Source organism: Melozone crissalis, unplaced genomic scaffold, assembly GCF_028551555.1.
Source record: "Melozone crissalis strain CALT ecotype California unplaced genomic scaffold, PUWL_Pcris_2 ptg000063l_1, whole genome shotgun sequence".
NCBI lineage: Eukaryota > Metazoa > Chordata > Aves > Passeriformes > Passerellidae > Melozone > Melozone crissalis.
Genome location: NW_026535841.1, coordinates 14,897,717 through 14,919,719, shown reverse-complemented (window position 1 = coordinate 14,919,719; position 22,003 = coordinate 14,897,717). Strand labels below are relative to the sequence as shown.

General features: G+C 52.6%; 1 protein-coding gene across 1 annotated transcript in view; it reads right to left on the bottom strand.

The window, feature by feature from the left end:
* The window catches only part of PIWIL1 (piwi like RNA-mediated gene silencing 1), a 60,665-nt gene extending 39,064 nt beyond the window's left edge, over positions 1-21,601 (bottom strand). The window contains 1 exon segment of the mRNA XM_054289060.1: positions 21,447-21,601. Within this exon segment, the coding sequence (XP_054145035.1) occupies positions 21,447-21,601 (155 nt within the window).
* Between the last annotated feature and the right edge of the window lie 402 nt (positions 21,602-22,003).

Here is a 22,003-nt window from a genome sequence, read left to right as displayed (position 1 = left end):
TTATGGAGCATCTCAACCTAAGTCATTTAATTGTCTCCTTTTCCAGCTTTTTGTTTTGTTTTGTTAATTTTTAGCTGGGTAGCACAAACAGTTATGGAACACGCTGCAGAGCTCTGGAGACTCCCGGGCATTGCAATGTAGGACACAAGTTCCCTCCCTGCAGGCACAGCCCGGCCCCTGGAGCTGTGGGAGCTGCAGAGCTGCAGAGGAGCTGTGGGAGCTGCAGAGGAGCTGCAGGAGCTGCAGAGGAGCTGTGGGAGCTGCAGGAGCTGCAGAGGGGCTGCGGGAGCTGCAGAGGAGCTGTGGGAGCTGTGGGAGCTGCAGAGCTGCAGAGGAGCTGTGGGAGCTGCAGAGGAGCTGCAGGAGCTGCAGAGGAGCTGTGGGAGCTGCAGAGGAGCTGTGGGAGCTGCAGAGCTGCAGAGGAGCTGTGGGAGCTGCAGAGGAGCTGTGGGAGCTGCAGAGCTGCAGAGGAGCTGTGGGAGCTGCAGGAGCTGCAGAGGGGCTGCGGGAGCTGCAGAGGAGCTGCGGGAGCTGCAGAGGAGCTGCAGAGGTGCAGGAGCTGCAGAGCTGCAGAGGAGCTGCGGGAGCTGCAGGAGCTGCAGAGGTGCAGGAGCTGCAGAGGAGCTGCGGGAGCTGCAGAGGAGCTGTGGGAGCTGCAGAGGAGCTGCAGAGGTGCAGGAGCTGTGGGAGCTGCAGAGGAGCTGCGGGAGCTGCAGGAGCTGCGGGAGCTGCAGGAGCTGCAGAGGTGCAGGAGCTGCAGAGCTGCAGAGGAGCTGCGGGAGCTGCAGGAGCTGCAGAGGAGCCCTGCATGCTTTGAGCCCTTCCCAGAGACCCTTCCTGGCAGCAAACACCAAAGCTCCTCCAGCCCTGCCCAGGGACCTGGGGCTTTTCACCCAGGGCTCGTTCCCACCCTGTCCTCCGGCAGCGTGGTGTGATTATTGTGGCGGGGGAAGGCTGAAATGGCAAGAGGGAAGAACTAAATTAACCAGTCTAAACACGTGAAGGCAGAGCTGGGGCAAAACGTACATTAATGGGAATAAATATTTGGGTTTAGGTTCCACATTTCTTTGAAGGAACCTGGAGGAGCTGGGAGATGAGAAAAGCTGAATGGGAGTTCTGTGTTATGTAATTTTCTTCTCTTCCTGGGTGGGGGAGTCAGGCACAGGATGGGGCAGTGGCCCCAGACTGGGGCAGGAGAACACCTCAAGAGCTCTGTGCTCACTTTTAGGTCTTGCTGTGGCAGGAGGATCCAGGAAAGGGAAAAACTGCAGCTCTTCCTTTGCTTGTCCCTGGCACTGACAGAATTCTGTGCTCTGCGTTCTGTGCTCTGTCCTGCTGCATACATTTCTGGCATGTGTCTGCAATTAGCACTAATTATGTATTCAAAGGCAGAGTAAGGATGTTCCTGTTTTTCTAGAGGGGGTGAAAATCATGTTTCTCTGAGCTTAGCTTTAATATCTCTGCATCCTCATTCTCTATTTCAAAAGCAAAGCTGATGCCATGAGGCACTGCAGGAATTTGGAAAATATGCTTTGCTTTTGAAACAGAAGCTTCAAATCCACTTTAAATCCCATATAAAAGTTAGCCCAAGAAAGTCAATGAATGGATCATGATCAAAGTCTCTTTATTGAATTTTCTAACAACTTCCAACAAAATATATTTTAAAAGGAACTGGCTGCATCAAGTGCTTTCCAGTAAGCTGAAATGATAACTCTCAGCTCAGGGCAGCTGAGAGATGAAACATCAGTGCCTACAGAGCATATGGGTTGTTTTCTGTGAGCTGCCTGACAGCTCTGAATCCCAAAATATTCTGTGGGGATTTTATCACTTCAACTTTCACCTGTTGAATTTTGCAGGTCTGGGTACAGTGACAGAATATCAGTTCCATGCTGTTTTTTCAGGCCTTGTCAGCAGGAAAATAAATATTATTCCTGAAATTTTCCACGCAGAGAATTATCAGTTTAAACAGGTGTCCAGTTCATGAAAGGCTTGTGGAATCAAACGCATTTAGTTTAATAATTGTAGTTTCATCAGGTTTATTTATTTATTTAGTAGGAGACTTGCACCTGGCTGATTATAGTGAAATACATATTTTTGCTTTTCTATTGGCAGGGAAGGGTCACATTTTGCATTTTGCAGAGAGCTTTGATCCTGGGAGTGACAGAGCAAAAAGGGCTCTCGGGGTGTCCTGAGCTGGGCTCTGGGCACACCCAGAGCTGTCCAAGGGCTCTCGGGGTGTCCTGTGTTGCACACACAGCACATTGAGCACACCCAGAGCTGTCCAAGGGCTCTCGGGGTGTCCTGTGTTGCACACACAGCACATTGAGCACACCCAGAGCTGTCCAAGGGCTCTCGGGGTGTCCTGTGTTGCACACACAGCAGCACACTGGGCACACCCAGAGCTGTCCAAGGGCTCTCGGGGTGTCCTGTGTTGCACACACAGCACATTGAGCACACCCAGAGCTGTCCAAGGGCTCTCGGGGTGTCCTGTGTTGCACACACAGCACATTGAGCACACCCAGAGCTGTCCAAGGGCTCTCGGGGTGTCCTGTGTTGCACACACAGCACACTGGGCACACCCAGAGCTGTCCAAGGGCTCTCGGGGTGTCATGTGTTGCACACACAGCAGCACACTGGGCACACCCAGAGCTGTCCAAGGGCTCTCGGGGTGTCCTGTGTTGCACACACAGCAGCACACTGAGCACACCCAGAGCTGTCCAAGGGCTCTCGGGGTGTCCTGTGTTGCACACACAGCACACTGGGCACACCCAGAGCTGTCCAAGGGCTCTCGGGGTGTCCTGTGTTGCACACACAGCACACTGGGCACACCCAGAGCTGTCCAAGGGCTCTCGGGGTGTCCTGTGTTGCACACACAGCAGCACACTGAGCACACCCAGAGCTGTCCAAGGGCTCTCGGGGTGTCCTGTGTTGCACACACAGCACATTGAGCACACCCAGAGCTGTCCAAGGGCTCTCGGGGTGTCCTGTGTTGCACACACAGCAGCACATTGAGCACACCCAGAGCTGTCCAAGGGCTCTCGGGGTGTCCTGTGTTGCACACACAGCACATTGAGCACACCCAGAGCTGTCCAAGGGCCCTCAGGGTGTGCGGTGTTGCACACACAGCAGCACACTGGGCACACCCAGAGCTGTCCAAGGGCTCTCGGGGTGTCCTGTGTTGCACACACAGCAGCACATTGAGCACACCCAGAGCTGTCCAAGGGCTCTCGGGGTGTCCTGTGTTGCACACACAGCACATTGAGCACACCCAGAGCTGTCCAAGGGCTCTCGGGGTGTCCTGTGTTGCACACACAGCACATTGAGCACACCCAGAGCTGTCCAAGGGCTCTCGGGGTGTCCTGTGTTGCACACACAGCACATTGAGCACACCCAGAGCTGTCCAAGGGCTCTCGGGGTGTCCTGTGTTGCACACACAGCACATTGAGCACACCCAGAGCTGTCCAAGGGCTCTCGGGGTGTCCTGTGTTGCACACACAGCACATTGAGCACACCCAGAGCTGTCCAAGGGCTCTCGGGGTGTCCTGTGTTGCACACACAGCAGCACACTGAGCACACCCAGAGCTGTCCAAGGGCTCTCGGGGTGTCCTGTGTTGCACACACAGCAGCACACTGAGCACACCCAGAGCTGTCCAAGGGCTCTCGGGGTGTCCTGTGTTGCACACACAGCACATTGAGCACACCCAGAGCTGTCCAAGGGCTCTCGGGGTGTCCTGTGTTGCACACACAGCAGCACACTGGGCACACCCAGAGCTGTCCAAGGGCTCTCGGGGTGTCCTGTGTTGCACACACAGCACATTGAGCACACCCAGAGCTGTCCAAGGGCTCTCGGGGTGTCCTGTGTTGCACACACAGCAGCACACTGAGCACACCCAGAGCTGTCCAAGGGCTCTCGGGGTGTCCTGTGTTGCACACACAGCAGCACACTGGGCACACCCAGAGCTGTCCAAGGGCTCTCAGGGTGTCCTGTGTTGCACACACAGCAGCACACTGAGCACACCCAGAGCTGTCCAAGGGCTCTCGGGGTGTCCTGTGTTGCACACACAGCACATTGAGCACACCCAGAGCTGTCCAAGGGCTCTCAGGGTGTCCTGTGTTGCACACACAGCAGCACACTGAGCACACCCAGAGCTGTCCAAGGGCTCTCGGGGTGTCCTGTGTTGCACACACAGCACACTGGGCACACCCAGAGCTGTCCAAGGGCTCTCGGGGTGTCCTGTGTTGGGCTCTGGGCACACGCAGCGGCACACTGGGCACACACCCCAGCTCCTCTTCCCACCCAGGGCTGTGCCAGCCTCAGAAACGTGCCTGTAGCGTTCCACAGGGTGCTCACCAGCAGCAGCAAGGGTGCCAGAACCCAGCCTTTAATCTCCTCTAACTGAGACATTGCCGAGGTGAATAATTTACTATGAGGATAGAAAGCTGAGCAGTGAGAGAAGGAATTTGCTGAATTATGATTTCTCGTTCCTTTCTGCAAGTCTCTGCCAATGAAATTTCTAAATGCTGAGTTAGACAAAGTTAGGTTGAGTTTATTGTTCCACGCCTGTTGTGCCCGCAGCATTTTCTGCATTCAAATCCCAGTCTAGGAATTGTGCTGCACAACAACTCCCACAATAAACATTCACAAAAGGACCCACCATTCACCACTATATGTGGTATTTTCCTTGTGTTTAAACCCTGTCTGTGGCGTCCCAGGGAATTGGGAACACTCCTCAGATCCTGCTGGGCACCTGACATTCCTTGGTGCTGACCAGCAGCGCCTCAGTTTCTCTGAATGCTGCCTGACTCTGCCTACAGACATCCCAAACCCAGTAATTCTCTTTGTGAGCTTCAGTATTGTGTTAGAAGGGAAGATATTGGGGAAATCTGAAACATTTCTGGGAGATTCACCAGAGACTGGTGTCAGTGCCCAAGCAGGAGAACGTGGCAGGGAACAGAGAGAGAGGCAAAGAGAAAGACTGGGGCACAGGAATGGTTCCTGTATAAATTCCACCCAGTACGGATATTCTGACCACACTCCAAGCAAGTTTTAATTCGAGATTGTTTCAGCACTCGAGTTTACATTCCATTGAATTTTCTGTTGTCCCTTGATTTATATCCCGTCCTGTGTAAATCCATCTGTTCCTTGGCTTTAGGAACTGTAACAAAATGCGATATAAAAAATAATGTTTACTTTTAAAGCCTTTTCCATGCAGGCTCCTTTCTTCTGTGTATTTTGTGTCAGCTTCAATAGCTGGGCGCCCTGCGTTTTCAGCTCTCACCTCGCAGCCCTGACCTGCAGCTCTCCCCACATTGTGTAGAACCACAGAGAGGGCTCTGATGTTAAACACAAAAGAGGAACAGGAGTGTTGTAAGGTCATATGCTTCTTGCATAAGGGATTTCAAAGGCAGCAATTGTTTAAAGGACTCGAAGATGACAGAAAATAATCTGTGTAATCCAACAATCAAAACCTGTATTCATTAGCAGAGGGAACTTTGTTGGGTGCCTCAGAAAATGGAAAGGTGAGTAGTCAAACTGAGAGCAGGTCTTTAATTTTCCACATTTCAAGGTGCAAAGAATAGGCTCTGTGTGTTTGCACTATTGTAGTTTTGACTTTCATATTTCTAAACCTCAGGATTTAGATCTGAATCTTGAAAGAGATTCAGACTTTGGCCAGTTCTCCTGTCCCCGGCTGAAACACAATGTGGAGTTTTTCTGAAATAATTGTGCAGCTCTGGCCATTCCTTCAATCAGGCATTTTGTGCACGAGCAGGGGCCTTTGAAGCGGGAGCCGTGAGGATGGCGAGGCCAGAGGTGAGAGCTGAGCCCCGGCAGTGAGCTCTGCAGCCAGAGGGGAGAGCAGGGAAACAGCGACATGCAGGGCTTTGGGGGGCTGCCCTCGATGGCCGTGGCAGGGGACAGCAGGGCACATCTCTGGGACAGGGACAGGAACAGGCACAGGGTGACAGGAGGGCACATCTCTGCTCTGGGACAGGGACAGGGGTGAGGGTGACAGCAGGGGCACAGAGTGACAGCAGGGGCACATCCCTGCTCTGGGCAGGGACAGGGACAGGAACAGGCACAGGGTGACAGCAGGGCACGTCCCTGCTCTGGGACAGGGACAGGCACAGGGTGACAGCAGGGGCACAGAGTGACAGCAGGGGCACATCCCTGCTCTGGGACAGGGACAGGGACAGGGTGACAGCAGTGACACATCCCTGCTCTGGGCAGGCACAGGGGTGACAGCAGGGGCACATCCCTGCTCTGGGGCAGGGACAGGGACAGGAACAGGCACAGGGTGACAGCAGGGGCACATCCCTGCTCTGGGACAGGGACAGGGGTGACAGCAGTGACACATCCCTGCTCTGGGACAGGGACAGGGACAGGGTGACAGCAGTGACACATCCCTGCTCTGGGGCAGGCACAGGCACAGGGTGACAGCAGGGGCACATCCCTGCTCTGGGGCAGGCACAGGGTGACAGCAGTGACACATCCCTGCTCTGGGACAGGGACAGGCACAGGGTGACAGCAGGGGCACATCCCTGCTCTGGGGCAGGCACAGGGTGACAGCAGTGACACATCCCTGCTCTGGGGCAGGCACAGGCACAGGGTGACAGCAGGGGCACATCCCTGCTCTGGGACAGGGACAGGCACAGGGTGACAGCAGGGCACATCTCTGCTCTGGGACAGGGACAGGGTGACAGCAGGGCACATCTCTGCTCTGGGTAGGGACAGGGTGACAGCAGGGCACGTCCCTGCTCTGGGGCAGGGAAAGGGTGACAGCAGTGACACGTCCCTGCTCTAGGACAGGGACAGGGACAGGAACAGGCACAGGGGTGACAGCAGGGCACATCCCTGCTCTGGGGCAGGCACAGGCACAGGGTGACAGCAGGGCACATCCCTGCTCTGGGACAGGGACAGGGACAGGAACAGGCACAGGGTGACAGCAGTGACATCCCTGCTCTGGGGCAGGCACAGGCACAGGGTGACAGCAGCAGCAGCGCAGAGCTGCCCTGCCTGGTTCTGGGGCAGCACAGACACACAGCTGCCCTGCTGGGCTCCCTCTGCTCGGCCACTGCCATGAGCTCACCCCAGCTGCTGCTGGGCCAAGGGGGAAATGTCCCTCATTCCTGCAGCTCTGGCTCCGATAATGTCACCTGCACATCTGCAGTGTGACAGGCATGCTTCAAAACTGATGCTGGAAAGGGAGGAAAAATTAATGGGGTATTCTGTGCTGGGTTTTAAAGGGCATATAGACTAAGGAAAGCAACTCCCTGCTGCTTTTTATTCCCTTTAAGATTAAAAAAAATCCTCTTTTTCACTTTGAAAGTATTTTTTTTTAAATAATCAAAGCAACACCAACAATTTTTTGACACCCGAGAGTACTTTTCCCTTGGTATACAGCACATTTATAACACAGCTCAGCTAGCCCTGCGGGGAAAATTTTGTGCTGGGGATCTGCGATTTTCCCAACACAAACCCAACAAGATTTAGTCCGTACAATGGCAAAGGCAGCTGATGTTCAGCTGGTGAGGCAGGCTGGGCTCTCGTCTGCCTCCACCTCCACCTCCACAACTCTTCCCAAAGCTCTGCTTCTGTCTCCTGCCATTTGTCACAGCTTGGCAAGCCCAGCAGAGCAGCCAGCCACCCGCAAATGCAGAGTGAAACAGTAAAATATTCTGTAACGAGGCACAGATCAGTGAAGGGCTCAGATTCTGTCTGTTCTTTGGGTTGCTAAATGTGGACAGGTGGGGAACTTCATCTCATCACCCCTTTCACTGGTTTTGGCCAGTGCAGGACTGGCTTTAGGCTCTGCTCTGGCTTCTTTTTTGTGAATTCCGACAGGAAACATCCCTCCCACACCATGAAATAAACCCTGAGCTCCTCTGTCTGTGCCCTGGCTGACAAACCCTGGAGAGAGAGAGCCCAGGGTCAGTGGGGAGTGGGCTGCCCCAGCACAGAGAGCCCAGGGTCAGGGGGGAGTGGGCTGCCCCAGCCCACAGAGCCCAGGGTCAGTGGGGAGTGGGCTGCCCCAGCACAGAGAGCCCAGGGTCAGTGGGGAGTGGGCTCCCCCAGCACAGAGAGAGCCCAGGGTCAGTGGGGAGTGGGCTCCCCCAGCCCACAGAGCCCAGGGTCAGGGGGGAGTGGGCTGCCCCAGCACAGAGAGCCCAGGGTCAGTGGGGAGTGGGCTGCCCCAGCACAGAGAGCCCAGGGTCAGTGGGGAGTGGGCTGCCCCAGCACAGAGAGCCCAGGGTCAGTGGGGAGTGGGCTCCCCCAGCCCACAGAGCCCAGGGTCAGGGGGGAGTGGGCTGCCCCAGCACAGAGAGCCCAGGGTCAGTGGGGAGTGGGCTGCCCCAGCACACAGAGCCCAGGGTCAGTGGGGAGTGGGCTGCCCCAGCACACAGAGCCCAGGGTCAGTGGGGAGTGGGCTGCCCCAGCACACAGAGCCCAGGGTCAGTGGGGAGTGGGCTGCCCCAGCACACAGAGCCCAGGGTCAGTGGGGAGTGGGCTGCCCCAGCACACAGAGCCCAGGGTCAGTGGGGAGTGGGCTGCCCCAGCACACAGAGCCCAGGGTCAGTGGGGAGTGGGCTCCCCCAGCACAGAGAGCCCAGGGTCAGGGGGGAGTGGGCTGCCCCAGCACAGAGAGCCCAGGGTCAGTGGGGAGTGGGCTGCCCCAGCACACAGAGCCCAGGGTCAGTGGGGAGTGGGCTCCCCCAGCACAGAGAGCCCAGGGTCAGTGGGGAGTGGGCTGCCCCAGCCCACAGAGCCCAGGGTCAGTGGGGAGTGGGCTCCCCCAGCACAGAGAGCCCAGGGTCAGTGGGGAGTGGGCTGCCCCAGCACAGAGAGAGCCCAGGGTCAGTGGGGAGTGGGCTGCCCCAGCACAGAGAGCCCAGGGTCAGTGGGGAGTGGGCTCCCCCAGCCCACGGAGCCCAGGGTCAGTGGGGAGTGGGCTGCCCCAGCACAGAGAGCCCAGGGTCAGTGGGGAGTGGGCTGCCCCAGCACAGAGCCCAGGGTCAGGGGGGAGTGGGCTGCCCCAGCACAGAGAGAGCCCAGGGTCAGTGGGGAGTGGGCTGCCCCAGCACAGAGCCCAGGGTCAGTGGGGAGTGGGCTCCCCCAGCACAGAGCCCAGGGTCAGTGGGGAGTGGGCTGCCCCAGCACACAGAGCCCAGGGTCAGTGGGGAGTGGGCTGCCCCAGCACAGAGCCCAGGGTCAGTGGGGAGTGGGCTGCCCCAGCACAGAGAGCCCAGGGTCAGTGGGGAGTGGGCTGCCCCAGCACAGAGAGCCCAGGGTCAGTGGGGAGTGGGCTGCCCCAGCACACAGAGCCCAGGGTCAGTGGGGAGTGGGCTGCCCCAGCACAGAGAGCCCAGGGTCAGTGGGGAGTGGGCTGCCCCAGCACAGAGCCCAGGGTCAGTGGGGAGTGGGCTGCCCCAGCACACAGAGCCCAGGGTCAGTGGGGAGTGGGCTGCCCCAGCCCTGCCTGGCCAGGGTCAGTGGGGAGTGGGCTGCCCCAGCACAGAGAGAGCCCAGGGTCAGTGGGGAGTGGGCTGCCCCAGCACACAGAGCCCAGGGTCAGTGGGGAGTGGGCTCCCCCAGCCCACAGAGCCCAGGGTCAGTGGGGAGTGGGCTGCCCCAGCACAGAGAGCCCAGGGTCAGTGGGGAGTGGGCTCCCCCAGCCCACAGAGCCCAGGGTCAGTGGGGAGTGGGCTGCCCCAGCACAGAGAGCCCAGGGTCAGTGGGGAGTGGGCTGCCCCAGCCCTGCCTGGCCAGGGGTGCCAGGGCAGACTTCCCCCTCCCAAGGCTGGACCGAATTTCGAGTGGTTTTCTTTAATTTCACATGTTGAAAAGGCTGAGTGATCCTTTTCCTCAGATGGTCTTTCTAGAACCCCCAACAGAGTGTGAATAATTATTCCCACTCTGTTGGGGCTTTGATAAGACTCTTATGGCTGCCTTTTGCTCAGCCCCTCAGCCTTTGTTCCTGCTAAAGTTATTTTCTTTCTTAGGAAATGAATAAAGGTAAAAGCTGTAACAAAATCAAGCAAAACTGCAATTTTAGTAATAATAATAGCAATTAAAATATTGACTTGAAAACTATAAATGCTTGGTCAAATCCCTCTCATAAATGCATAATCCCCATGTGTGTTCTTCCAGTTCCAAAGACAGCACAGTTCACCAAAAGAATTGGCCAGAAAAAGGAGATGGAGAGGTGTCTGCTCATGAGCTCTGCCCCTGTGTGGGAGCAGCAGCCTGGCCACCTCTTCCTGAGGGAATGTAGCCTGGATGGCACAGGTTTGGGATGTGGAAAAGGAGCCCAGTCTCAGCCTGCTGTCCCAGAGCTTTCCACAGCTGGTGTTCGGGACACTGTAAAAGGAACCGACCCTACCTGCAGCCTGTTACCTCAGAGCTTTGGGATGTGGAAAAGGAATTTACCTGCAGCCTGTTACCCCAGAGCTTTGGGATGTGGAAAAGGAATTTACCTGCAGCCTGTTACCCCAGAGCTTTGGGATGTGGAAAAGGAATTTACCTGCAGCCTGTTACCCCAGAGCTTTGGGATGTGGAAAAGGAATTTACCTGCAGCCTGTTACCCCAGAGCTTTGGGATGTGGAAAAGGAGCTCAATCTCAGCCTGTTACCCCAGAGCTTTGGGATGTGGAAAAGGAACTCAATCTCAGCCTGTCACCCCAGAGCTTTCCAAACTGGCATTAGGGGTGCTGTAAAAGGATCCCACCTGCAGCCTGTGGCTCCCCACAGCCCTCTGAGTTTGGCACTGCAGTGCTGGGGAGCAGCAGGAGATCAAAGTAATGGTGCACACAGATATTGGCGTTTGGAGATTGGGAGATAAATAATTCATACATTGGAAATGGAGTTGGGTTGGGGATATTATAGATTAATTCCATCTCACACTCTTTTTCCTCACTCCCACCGCCCCCCTTTTTTTTTGCTAGTGGGAGACCTACTGCCCTTGTCCCTTTCTTCTGATTCCTGAATCTGCCACAGGCACTGTTAGAATTACAGCAGTGATAAGAAAATATCAGGCGTGGGATTTGAATTAATGCTTTTAGACAAATCTCCATTCCATCTCTAATTCTAATGCTAATTACATTTGCAGATCAAAGCCTGTTCGTTAAAGTTTTGCTTTTGAATACATGTAAAGATTTTACTTTTTTGTTTGATTTTTTCCCCCATTTTTTGAGAAATGCTTCTTCCAGTAGAGACCAGATGTTCCTAAAATATCCGAAAATACAGCACAGCTTTGGTGCTCTGTTTTCCTTTCTTTGAGTCTTTTGTCTGCCCTGGGTGCAGCATTGTTCTGTTACTGTATAGGCAATCCATCTTTCTGACTTATTTGGGTTCTTTTAGGAAAAGCCAGCGATAACTTAATAAGTGAGTGCAAATAATCCCAAACATGTTTAACTGCATGCTCAGCATTGCCAACTGCAGGTATTCAAAATTTGGATCAGCTTCAATAAGATTACAGGGAAGAGATTTGAAATACATAGAGAGACAATTGAGTTATTTTTATTTTTCCCTCTGACTCTCAGATTTATATGATTTACACTTCCTATCTGCTTCTACAACTAGTAGGACTAGAAATTATTGCTTCTCTTTTTTTCTTTTCCCTATGTGAGCAGAACCTGTCTAACATGGGCTCCTTCAATTGGGATTTTCAGAAACAGAAACACAAATGTCGTGCAACTCTTGCTAAAACCATAAACACTGGCAACACAGGCAGTGGTCTCACTGCACCCAGCCTGAGCCTGGTGTGTCCATTCACGTTCACACGATCAGAGCCTATTTTACAAGTGGCACGTAATGAAAGTCAGGGAAAGTCAGAAATTTTTAACACCAAAACATTAGACAGAGATTTTTAACACCAGAGCCTCGGGGGCTGTAGCAAAAGAGAAGGAGCTCATTTGGGGAGGAAATAAAAAGAAGGGAAAAGAGAATGGTGGGATTGAAGTGTGGAAAGAAGGGATTAGGCGCTGAAAGGGGCTGGGGTGCATGCAGGAGGAAGCAGAAAGGGTTCAGAGGGTGAAAAAGCCAATTAGTGGAGTATAAATCTAAAAAAGCCAATTTCTGAACTAAAGAGGTGTTAACTTAAGGCAGCTAAGGAGAGGATTAGCCAAGGAAGTGACAGGGTGCAGTTTGGAAAAAGGGGGATTGCTGAGGCTCATCAGGGCTGGACACAGCTCCAGTGCATTCCCCAGATGTCTGTGGTGTTTGAGCTGTGTGAGCAGAGCTGGTCCCTGCTGGTCCCTGCTGCTCTCCCAGCCCGGGGTGAGCTCAGGCCCAGCCTGGCGCTGCCTCTGGCTGCATCAGCTGCTGCTGAGCGGGCATTGCTGCTGCAGCCTGCTCGGATGCAGCTGCTGAGTGGGCATTGCTGCTGCAGCCTGCTTGGATGCAGCTGCTGAGTGGGCATTGCTGCTGCAGCCTGCTCGGATGCTGAGCGGGCATTGCTGCTGCAGCCTGCTCGGATGCTAGGTGGGCATTGCTGCTGCAGCCTGCTCGGATGCTGAGCGGGCATTGCTGCTGCAGCCTGCTCGGATGCAGCTGCTGAGTGGGCATTGCTGCTGCAGCCTGCTCGGATGCTGAGCGGGCATTGCTGCTGCAGCCTGCTCGGATGCAGCTGCTGAGTGGGCATTGCTGCTGCAGCCTGCTCGGATGCTGAGCGGGCATTGCTGCTGCAGCCTGCTCGGATGCAGCACAGTGTGATCTCCCTGTCTGCACCATCAGGAATCCCCAGGCAGGCAGGGACAGCCTCTCTGTTCCTGTCCCCCGAACACCTCTGAGGATTCCAGCAGCCAAAGCCCTCCTGCACACCCCACAGTAACAGCATCTTAAATGCTTTTTGTCCCTCCAAAAGCTCTGGGCTGCCATCACCACGAACCTTCCCTTGGGTTTCTTTCTCCAAGGTGTCTGAAGTTGAGCACCCTGGTCCTGTGCCTGGGGACAGCAGTGAGTGCTCCCTGCCAGCCCTGCAGAAAGCTGCAGCTCCCTGCTCAGGCAGGGCTGCTGCTCCTACACACACCTGTGCCAGGGAGAGGAGCGCTAACAGACACTGCTTTCTGTTCACTTCCTATGCTGCTTTTTTTGGTTGGGTTTTATTTCGTTTTTTTTATCAGAAAAATCTGGAGGCAAAAAAAAAGACAATCAAGTTCTACTCACATTCATCCACATGTATTTGCAACCAAGTCAGTAATTTCCAATATTAGTCAATGCCTGCAGAGGCTTTTGGATATAAATTGGTATCCCTAAAAAAATCTTTTGCAGAAGACTGTGTATTTGGAAGGAAGCTTGAGATTACCTGGGTGTCTAAGTGCTATCAGAAAAAGCTGCTTCCAATACACAACTGGTTCTGCTGGAACTCAATCCCCAGGAATTATAGTATTTATTTTTGAATAGCATTTGCTGCTCTCCCATCTATTCCCTAGAAGGTTATACACACAGACATAGAGATCAAACTTGTAGCTATAGGGATTCCCCGCTGTCACAAGATTATTAGAAAATATCTAACTAGAAGAAATCCTCTTTCCTTTTGTCTTATAAAATGCTGCAGGAAGGTAGAAGATACATCAGGCAGATGCAGGCTGCCATCCCAAAGCTGAGGCTTAGGAAGCATCTGCATGCAGTTGGGAATACAGCTCCACATGGGAAAAAAGAATAAAACACAAAACCACTGAATTACCAGGGCAAGCTTTCAGCTGGGTAAATCAGCATTTCTCCCTTCAGCTCACTGGAACTGTGCCTATTTATATCATCTAAGAATCTAGACAGTTATCTGGGCTTGCCAGCTCACTGTAGGGATAATCAGAGCTTTAGCCAATTAAATGTTCATTAGGGGCAAGACAGAAAGGAGACCAGGAGCCAGAACTCAGAGCACTCAGCACTTCTGCTGCTGTTGTTTTTGCACAGCACAGCACACTTATCTCCTCACCCTTATCCCTGGCTGGCAGCAGCAGGGATGGGATGGGGACGCCTCATGTGGAATATCTCACACAAAGCTCCTCACCCTTATTGCAGAGCTGGGATGGGGACGCCTCATGTGGAATATCTCACACAAAGCTCCTCACCCTTATCCCAGAGCTGGGATGGGGACACCTTCATGTGGAATCTGCTTCAGAGCAGTCTCCAAGTGCCACGCTGTGATAGCAAATCACACAGTGCAAGACCCAACCTGCAGCCTGCTCCGGCATTAATCTGCCAGGGAACACCTGGAAATCAGGAAGGGACAGGAGCAGTGAGCCCCAAGTGTAATTTCCCTAGAGCCTGTCGTTTAGCCTGGTGTACAGAAATAGCAGCAAGGCTCCCACACCACGGATGTCTCATTTAAATCACAGCCAGCCCCAGCACCATCTGTCCCTCCACAGTCACCCTGGATCCATGCCCTGCATTAATGGGGGATTCCAGCCACCAGGGACAGAAACCAGTCTGGGCAGGAAGGGTCAGCAGCCCCCAGCATTCCCTTGGGGGATTTATCCCTGGAGGCGACTCCCCTCAATCCCATTTGCTCACTTGGACACACACGGGGTACAGGCTGCTCTGTCAGCGAGGGGAACAGGGATCTCACCATCCTGAAGCAAAGCTCTCTCAAAGGTGCAGCCAGAATGTGCTGGCTGGGCTGTAAGAGAGAGTAAGAGTTGATGATGCAGAACAGAAAAAGGTAAGAACTGGACAAATATCTTAAACACAACCCCATTTTAAGGCTGGTGCTATTATTATCCATATAATGTCTGTTTTAGTGATTGGTGAGCTTCTCCCATTGCTGCGGCTCTAAAGTTTGGGGTTTTATTTTACAAATAACCTTGTGTCCTGTAAGGATGGATATGGCAGCTGCTCTTAACTCTGTGACACTTTATTGTAGTCACCACCCTTGGGGGCCATGGCTCTCATATTTACAATGTCCGTCCTAAAACATTTCTCACTTTCCTGGTTCAAAGTTCTACTTCATGATTTTCAACTATTTTGGAGAAGGAGAGGAAGATTGTTCTTGTGAGCATCATTTTTCCAAAGGCAGGAAGGAACGGAGCCAAAGGAAAAGGTGTTACAGCCCTGTCAGGAGAGAGTGAACCGAGGACTGAAGAGGGAAACCTAAGAGAACACATCAAGCCTTTAATTTGTTCATTTCTGCGGTTTCCCAACTACCACAGCAGCGTCACGGTCAGCACCTTTGGATCCAGTTGTGCAGAGTCCCAGGAGGGATGCCCAGGGCTGGGGCCATTGCCGTGGCAGTGCTGACCCCACGGCAGCACAGGAGGGCAGGAGCAGGGCCCAGCCCTGCTGCCCACAGGGGAGGTGCAGAGCATCCTCCTGCCCCACTGCAAGTTCTCACCCCAAAGAACAAAGCCTGTTTCAAAGCAAACATGATCAGATTCCTTAGCACGGATGACAGCAGGGCTAGTGCTGATCACCTTTAATAATGGGCTGCAGAGCAGCCCTGCCCATGGATGGTGCCAGCCCTGGAAGCCACAGGGTGAGCTGCATTCCTGGGAGCAGATCTGCAGCCTCCATCTGCACCTGTGCTGCCACATCCATGGGCTTTCTTTTCCCTTTCAGATCTCAGTTTGCCTTCCCTTAACTTTGGCTGCAACTTCCCCAAGTGATATTTGCCCCCTTTGTCAGTGGGGTCTGGTTAGCTGATGGCAGCTGTGACAGAGAAAATCTTTGTCTTTTGAGGTGTCCATCCTCTGTGCTTTGCTCATTTTCCACTGGCGGTAATTTCCTGCCCCGTTCGAGCCCCACAGAAGCTGTGGGGGACAAATGGCCCAGCTGATCTGGGTCCAGCTGGGCACAGGCTCCGCACAGCCTCCCAGGGCAGCGGCACAAGGAGCTGGCTCTGGGGAAAACACTGACCTGGGCGATGGCAAACCGCCTGCAGGGACAGCCCAGGTGAGTCTCTGATCACCCACTAAACAAAAGCAATTATTTTAATCCACAGTGGTTTAAAGGAGAGAGAAAAAAGACACCCTAATGAAGATTAAATAGCAGAGTTCATATTAGAGGATTTCAATGTGGACTTAAGTTCACTAAGATGGAAAATGATTACATAAAACATGCATGACAATTGAAGTTGCTCATAAGCAAGCACAATTTACTGCTTTCTGACTTTCAGCAGTTAAGAAACAGTTTCAATGTTTGGGTATTCAGGCAAAGTGCCAGTTTATAAAGACTAGAAAAACAGGCCAAGGTGAAATTCACAGCTGTAAAATGTCTTTGCATCTCCTAAAATAAAGCCAGGTTGACATATGCAGATTTGTCTGGGACTCTGCATAACCACCAGCTTCTCTTTCAGAAGCAAACCTGCAGCAGAATAAATACCAGTATATCTGAGATTTCCTGTATCTGTATTTCCATGACCCCTTTCAACCTGCTGCTTGTCCAAAATACTGTAAAATCCAGAATGAGGTCTAAGTACATTAGCGTATAACATCATTGCAAAAGCACTGATTTCTGCAATACAAAAAATACCTACTGACCTCTACTGTCTTCTAAGCAAAACCCCATTTTCCTCATTGACCATTCTAATTTATAAAGTTCAGCGCTGCGAATGAGAATCTCCCAACAGCCAAGTGCCTGGTTCTGTCTTTTGTGACAGCCAGCAATGACATTTTGGCCATTTTGAACCCGGAGCTGACAGAGCAGGTTTCACCTCAGTGCCTGCATTACTACAGAAGTAAGGACATTATTTTCCAGGAGAAGCTGCTGATGAGCTCTTGCACACAAGGAAAGGCCCTGAGCTTGCAGCGAGCCCAGGAAGGGATGTTTGCAGCAGGCTGACAAGCTGCAGAGCTCCCATCAGCCCTGCAAGTCCTGCACACAGAGCAGGGAAAGGGACTCCAATTAATGAGTTTATAGAGGAAAACGCTGCTCCCAGTGCGTGCTCCCAGCCGAGCTGAGAGTGACTTCCCCAGATAAGCGCCTGCTGTTCCTCACTCTCAATCAGGTGAGCCAGGCTGGGCGCTGGGGGCTCAGACTGCACAGGGAATTTGCCGTGGTGAATTTGAAGTGCTTACGCTGCAGTCTGCAGCCTCCACCTGCGTGCTGCCTGCTTTGTTATTTACTGTAAATTTAACAAACCTTGCCCTCTGTTGATAAGGACTTTCAGCGCTCAGCTTGGCCCACCAATTTCCCCTGTGCCGCCCCAAGCTTTTCTCCTGTCACGTTTATTTTGGTGACTACAATGCCTTTGTTTGTGCTCCCTCACGCTGGCAGCAGCACGTTAATTCATCAAGCCTGACAGAAAGTAAAATTGCAACACAACAATGAGAATGCTGACCCTGTTCTGGTGTATAATTAAAGCATGGTCATCCAGGGAAACTTGAGTTCCCGTGTGCAGGGAAGGCTTTTGTAATTCAGAGCAGCTAAACCCAGTAGTTATTCAGGCAGGGTAATTCTCTCTCCAGTATCTTCTCCTAGATGGGTATCTTGGGAAGGATCTCTGATGTGGGCACACGGGATGATCTGCATCTATTCCACCTCAGGCTCTGATTTCACAAGCTTAACAAAACTGGATTGGCTCCACAATGGATTAACTGATTTCTAGCAAAACCAGCTTGTGCTGCAGGAAATGTGGGGATGTAACAGGTTCAGCTCGGTCCTGATCTCATGCACTCATCACAGGATTCACTGGTGCTTCCAGCAGGAACGGGGTGATCCACACTCCCTTCTGAGCGGAGCTTTTTGTGTTCTCCCCACCAAAATGGGTGAATTTACACTGTGCCTGCTCCAAGCTGCCTTTGGCTGCCCTCAGGTCAACTGTTCTTTCTCATTTCCTCCCCTGGCTGCGCTGGCTGCTGAATTTAAGCAGCCTTTGTGCCTCCTCTGAAGAATAGAATATGAAATGGTATAGAAAAGACAAAGAAGAGAAGTTTAAGAATAAATTGAAATTTGTTTCCTTCGCTATTTCTAAAAGCAAATCTCATCATTCACAACAACAGCAGAGAGAGCGGGATGGAGCCCTGCTTTCAGAATGCCCCTGTGAGCTGGGGGTGAGATGTTTGCCAGCAGCTCAGCTGCCAGCAAGGGTCTGTGCTTGTTTATGAAATTCACTTCATGTGCACATGAGGCACAAAGGATGGATGCTGCTGAAATTCCAGCATCCACGGGGTACATGAAGGGCTTGTCTCAGCATGCTGCAAGAGAAGTAGAAGTCTGCAGGAGTTCTGTGCTGACAAGGGCTAGGAATTGAACGACTGATTAGAAATTACTACTATTTTACTCTTTTTTTCAGTAAGAAAAGCTCAGTTTTAGCCTGTTGGCAACAGAATCCCTTTGTATAAGACTCTGCTGCTCCCAGGCTCTGCCCAGCACCACTCTGGCCCAATTCTTGCGGGCCTGTGTTTGCTGACCACATTCAGTGCTCTGCACAAGCCCACACAAAGCTGTGGAGGCAAACAGACGTGCATGAAGAATAGGTGCAATGCCGCAGATCCTCCTTTGGATGTGCCTGGAGACTGGGAAACAAACCAGCCAAGGGCAAAATAGTCCTCCTGTTCCATTTTTCTTTTTTCTATCTCAGTATTGCCTTCAATTGCACAGTCACCTGGCTAAAGAGTTTACCTGGCAGGAATGCAGAGCCTTTGAGTCACACTGCTGGAGCACCAGGTCATAACAGTGAACTCTCAAGGAGTAAAGGAAGAGGGGGAAATAGTTCATGGTGTATCATATATTTTAGAAAAACAGGAGCTTCCAAGAGTGTCAAAACTGTTCCCCTTTCATTGCTCTAACTCTTCACATTTTTCCTCTTGCACCAAAATAGACTATTTGTTTATTACAGCAGGAACTAATATTTTCCCTGTAGCCAGTTAAAAGAAATACATCCTCTTTGTGGCTTTGAAAATCCCTACAGGATTATGAATGAATACTTCAAGAGTGTATTATAAATTCAGACATGTCTATTGGGCTTTCAAGTATCACAGCGGGAGCTTCTTACTGAGGCAACCTGAGGGTAAAGGCTTTCCCACCTTTCCAAAGTGACTCCTCCCACAAAATTTTCTTGGGCTGAAGTTAAAAAAAACCACCACCCTACCTAGTTCAGCTTCTTAGAGCTGCTCCATTCTAAGCAGAAGTGAATATGGGTATAATTTAGTACAATCACAGCCCAGACGCGGCTCTGGAGCCTGCTCGCGCTTGCAGCACCGTGCGCAGTGTTCAGTGCAGCTTGCGGCTGGAAAGCGGTGCAGTTTCCATGCGGCAGTCTGGGCAGGCTGGTGAGGAGCTGCTTTAGCACCCCGAGCTGTCCTGGCTGTGCTCTGACACCTGCCATTGTCTCCCAGATCGCGCCCAGCTCCCGTGGCAGGAGCACAGGGTGGGATTAGACACAGCCCGTTGCTGCATCCCTGCTGCGAGTGCTGAACCAGCAACTCTGCCGCGTTTTGATCAGATGCGCTCGGCGCTGACACATAAATCAGGGACAGCGCTAAAGGGAGCGGGGAGGAATCGGCAACAAAGAGGCAAAATCAAGGGCAATTTGGAAGGGAAGAGCGGGACTAAAGAGAGTTTTAAAAGCACATGGCTTTGAATCTATATGTACTTACTTCTAAGGGAGATGAGGGGTGTTGCTGCTTTCAAAAGAATTCACTTTTTTTCAGGCTTTTGAATGCACATCGCCCCCAGAAAAAACCTCCAGTGGGCTGAGCCTCCGAATGAGCTACGAGATGAAAATGAGTTTTAGCTGGAAACTGAAGGGCAGTTGATAAGAAGTCCTGTCAGGCAGTCTTTGAAATTCAAGAACCACCTGCAGCAAGCGGCGTAGGTGGTTCCTGTAACACCGCGCACGATGCTGAGTTAATGGCTCAGCAGATGCGCTGGGGTGCAGCTCCCTCAGACAGAGAGCCAGGAAGGCTCAGAGACGTGAGCACAGCGTCCTCAGGGGTGTCAGCTCAAAGGACAGGCCCCAGAGGACGGGGATCTCCCAGGGGTCTCACCCGATCTCTGAAGTGCCAGAGGAGAGAAGCTGGCGCAAGGTGCTGCGGTGTCGCGGCCATGGAGAAAGGCCTGGGGCTGGCCACTGTTCCCAGGGCACACAGGGCACAGAGCAGGGACACGGGGACACTGCTGACAGTGACCAGGGCCCAGCTGTGTACTCCCACACTTCAGCAGCACCTCTGAGGGAGCTGCAGCCATTAAGGAATTGTCTTTCAAAGAAAGCTTTGCAGCAAGAGGAATGAAGAAAACTTCCCCAACAAGACGTGCCTGTTCCTGCATTATGCTGCCATGCCATTTGCCACGCTGCAAGCACAAGCTGCAAGTACAAATCTGAGGGTCTGCAGAAATTCTGGCTGTCTAAACTCTCACTTTCAAACATAAAAACCCTTGGGTGCAGGAAAAAACCTTCATGTGACAATACTCACACACTTCCAAATTCTTGCACATGTACTCAATATTAAACATGTACAGAATTCTCTCAAGTCTCTTGAAGTACTATTTAAATATTAAATAAATAATGTACACAGGCACTTTTGCAGGACAGTGGTCTGAGACACAGCACTCCTCAAGCACTTCTCAGAGCAACCTGGGGCTGAACTTTGGGAAGGTGTAAGACAGGAACCTGCAAATCGATGACACGAGCACATGTGATTTAAAATCAGCACAACAAATGACAAGAAAATTCATTTTTCTTCCCTACAATTTCATCCAAGCTTGACTGGAAGGTGAAAGCCTACTCTTAGTTATTCCATTTTGCAGTGAACTTCTTGGTCTGAGTCCAAGATTTCCACATTTCCATTGATAAAACCGAAGACCAGCTTTGTGTGATGCTCTCTGTCTGGCTTATTAAACCTGCTAATTTGTATTTATAACTATAAATATAGAGATCATAACCCAGGTCGAGCACTTTCTAAAATTCCCTGGTGTAGACTCACACAGTACAATATAACCCCTAGTTTTAGTTGGCAGAAACAAGGATGGAAGCAATAAGATCTTAAGCACTTGAAAAAACAAGATTGTTATCTCGGTTTTTCAATGCTATTAGGAGAAAAGTAGCCAGCAATATGTAGGTCATCGTCAGTAGCTGCTTTGGTAGCCTGTGAACAATTTAAAGGAAGGAAGAGGTTTCCCTTTGTGGTCGAATAAGTTACTCTATATCCATGAAGGAGCTGCGGCTCGCCCCAGAGGGAGCAGCATTATCAGCAAATGAATGAACAGGGCATTCTGTGTTATGCCAGGAGCACTGTCTTCGAAAACAAGGGAGACAAGGAAAGTGGATTCAGCGTGGCTTTTATTTTCCTGTCTGCCATTGTAACGGAGCTCCTCCATTAACTCGTTCTTGTCAGGCTGAATTGGAAGTGACACTCAATACTCGCACAGCATCTGCTGCCGCCGCTGCGGCGGCCGCGGGCCCTGAGGGCAGAGCTGGAGGGTGGGAGCGGGAGCTGACCCTGCTGAGGCAGCCGGGGGCAAGGCGGGCCGTGCTCCCGCTCAGGCCCCTGCAATCTCCAGTGCTACCCACGCACCGGTGACCAATCTGCTGGGCATCAATGCTGTGCTCCGGCCGGGCTCCCAGAGCCTCGCTGCTCACCGACTGCACCCACTCGCTCCCCAGGCTGCGCCGGGGCTGCCCAGCACAGCGGAGCTGGCTCTGGGCTGGAGGGGACTCAAACGCTGACATTTCACAGCCGTGCACAGCGACTGACCCAGCAGGGCAGCAGCCCCTGCCAGGGGAGCCTCAGGCAGGGTGGGCAGGGTGGCTGTGCCAGGCAGGGCCCAGCCGGGCACCCCGGGCAGGGCAGGGCTGGCAGCTCTGGATGCTCCTGCCATCAATCCCCTGGCCAGTTCAGACTGCCGCTCTGTGCCTTCTGCGTGACACGTGGGGACACGTGGTGACATGTGACATGCCGTGACACGGGATGACACGGGACATGTGCCACCAGCTGGCACGCTGTCCTTGCACTCCTGTACCCGGAGCCCACTCACTCCACAGCCACCCCCAGCTCTGCCTGAGCTGTGCCAACCAAACGGGAACCACTCAAACATTTGTACTGGGCTCTCCCCGGAGCCTTCCTGCGCCCAG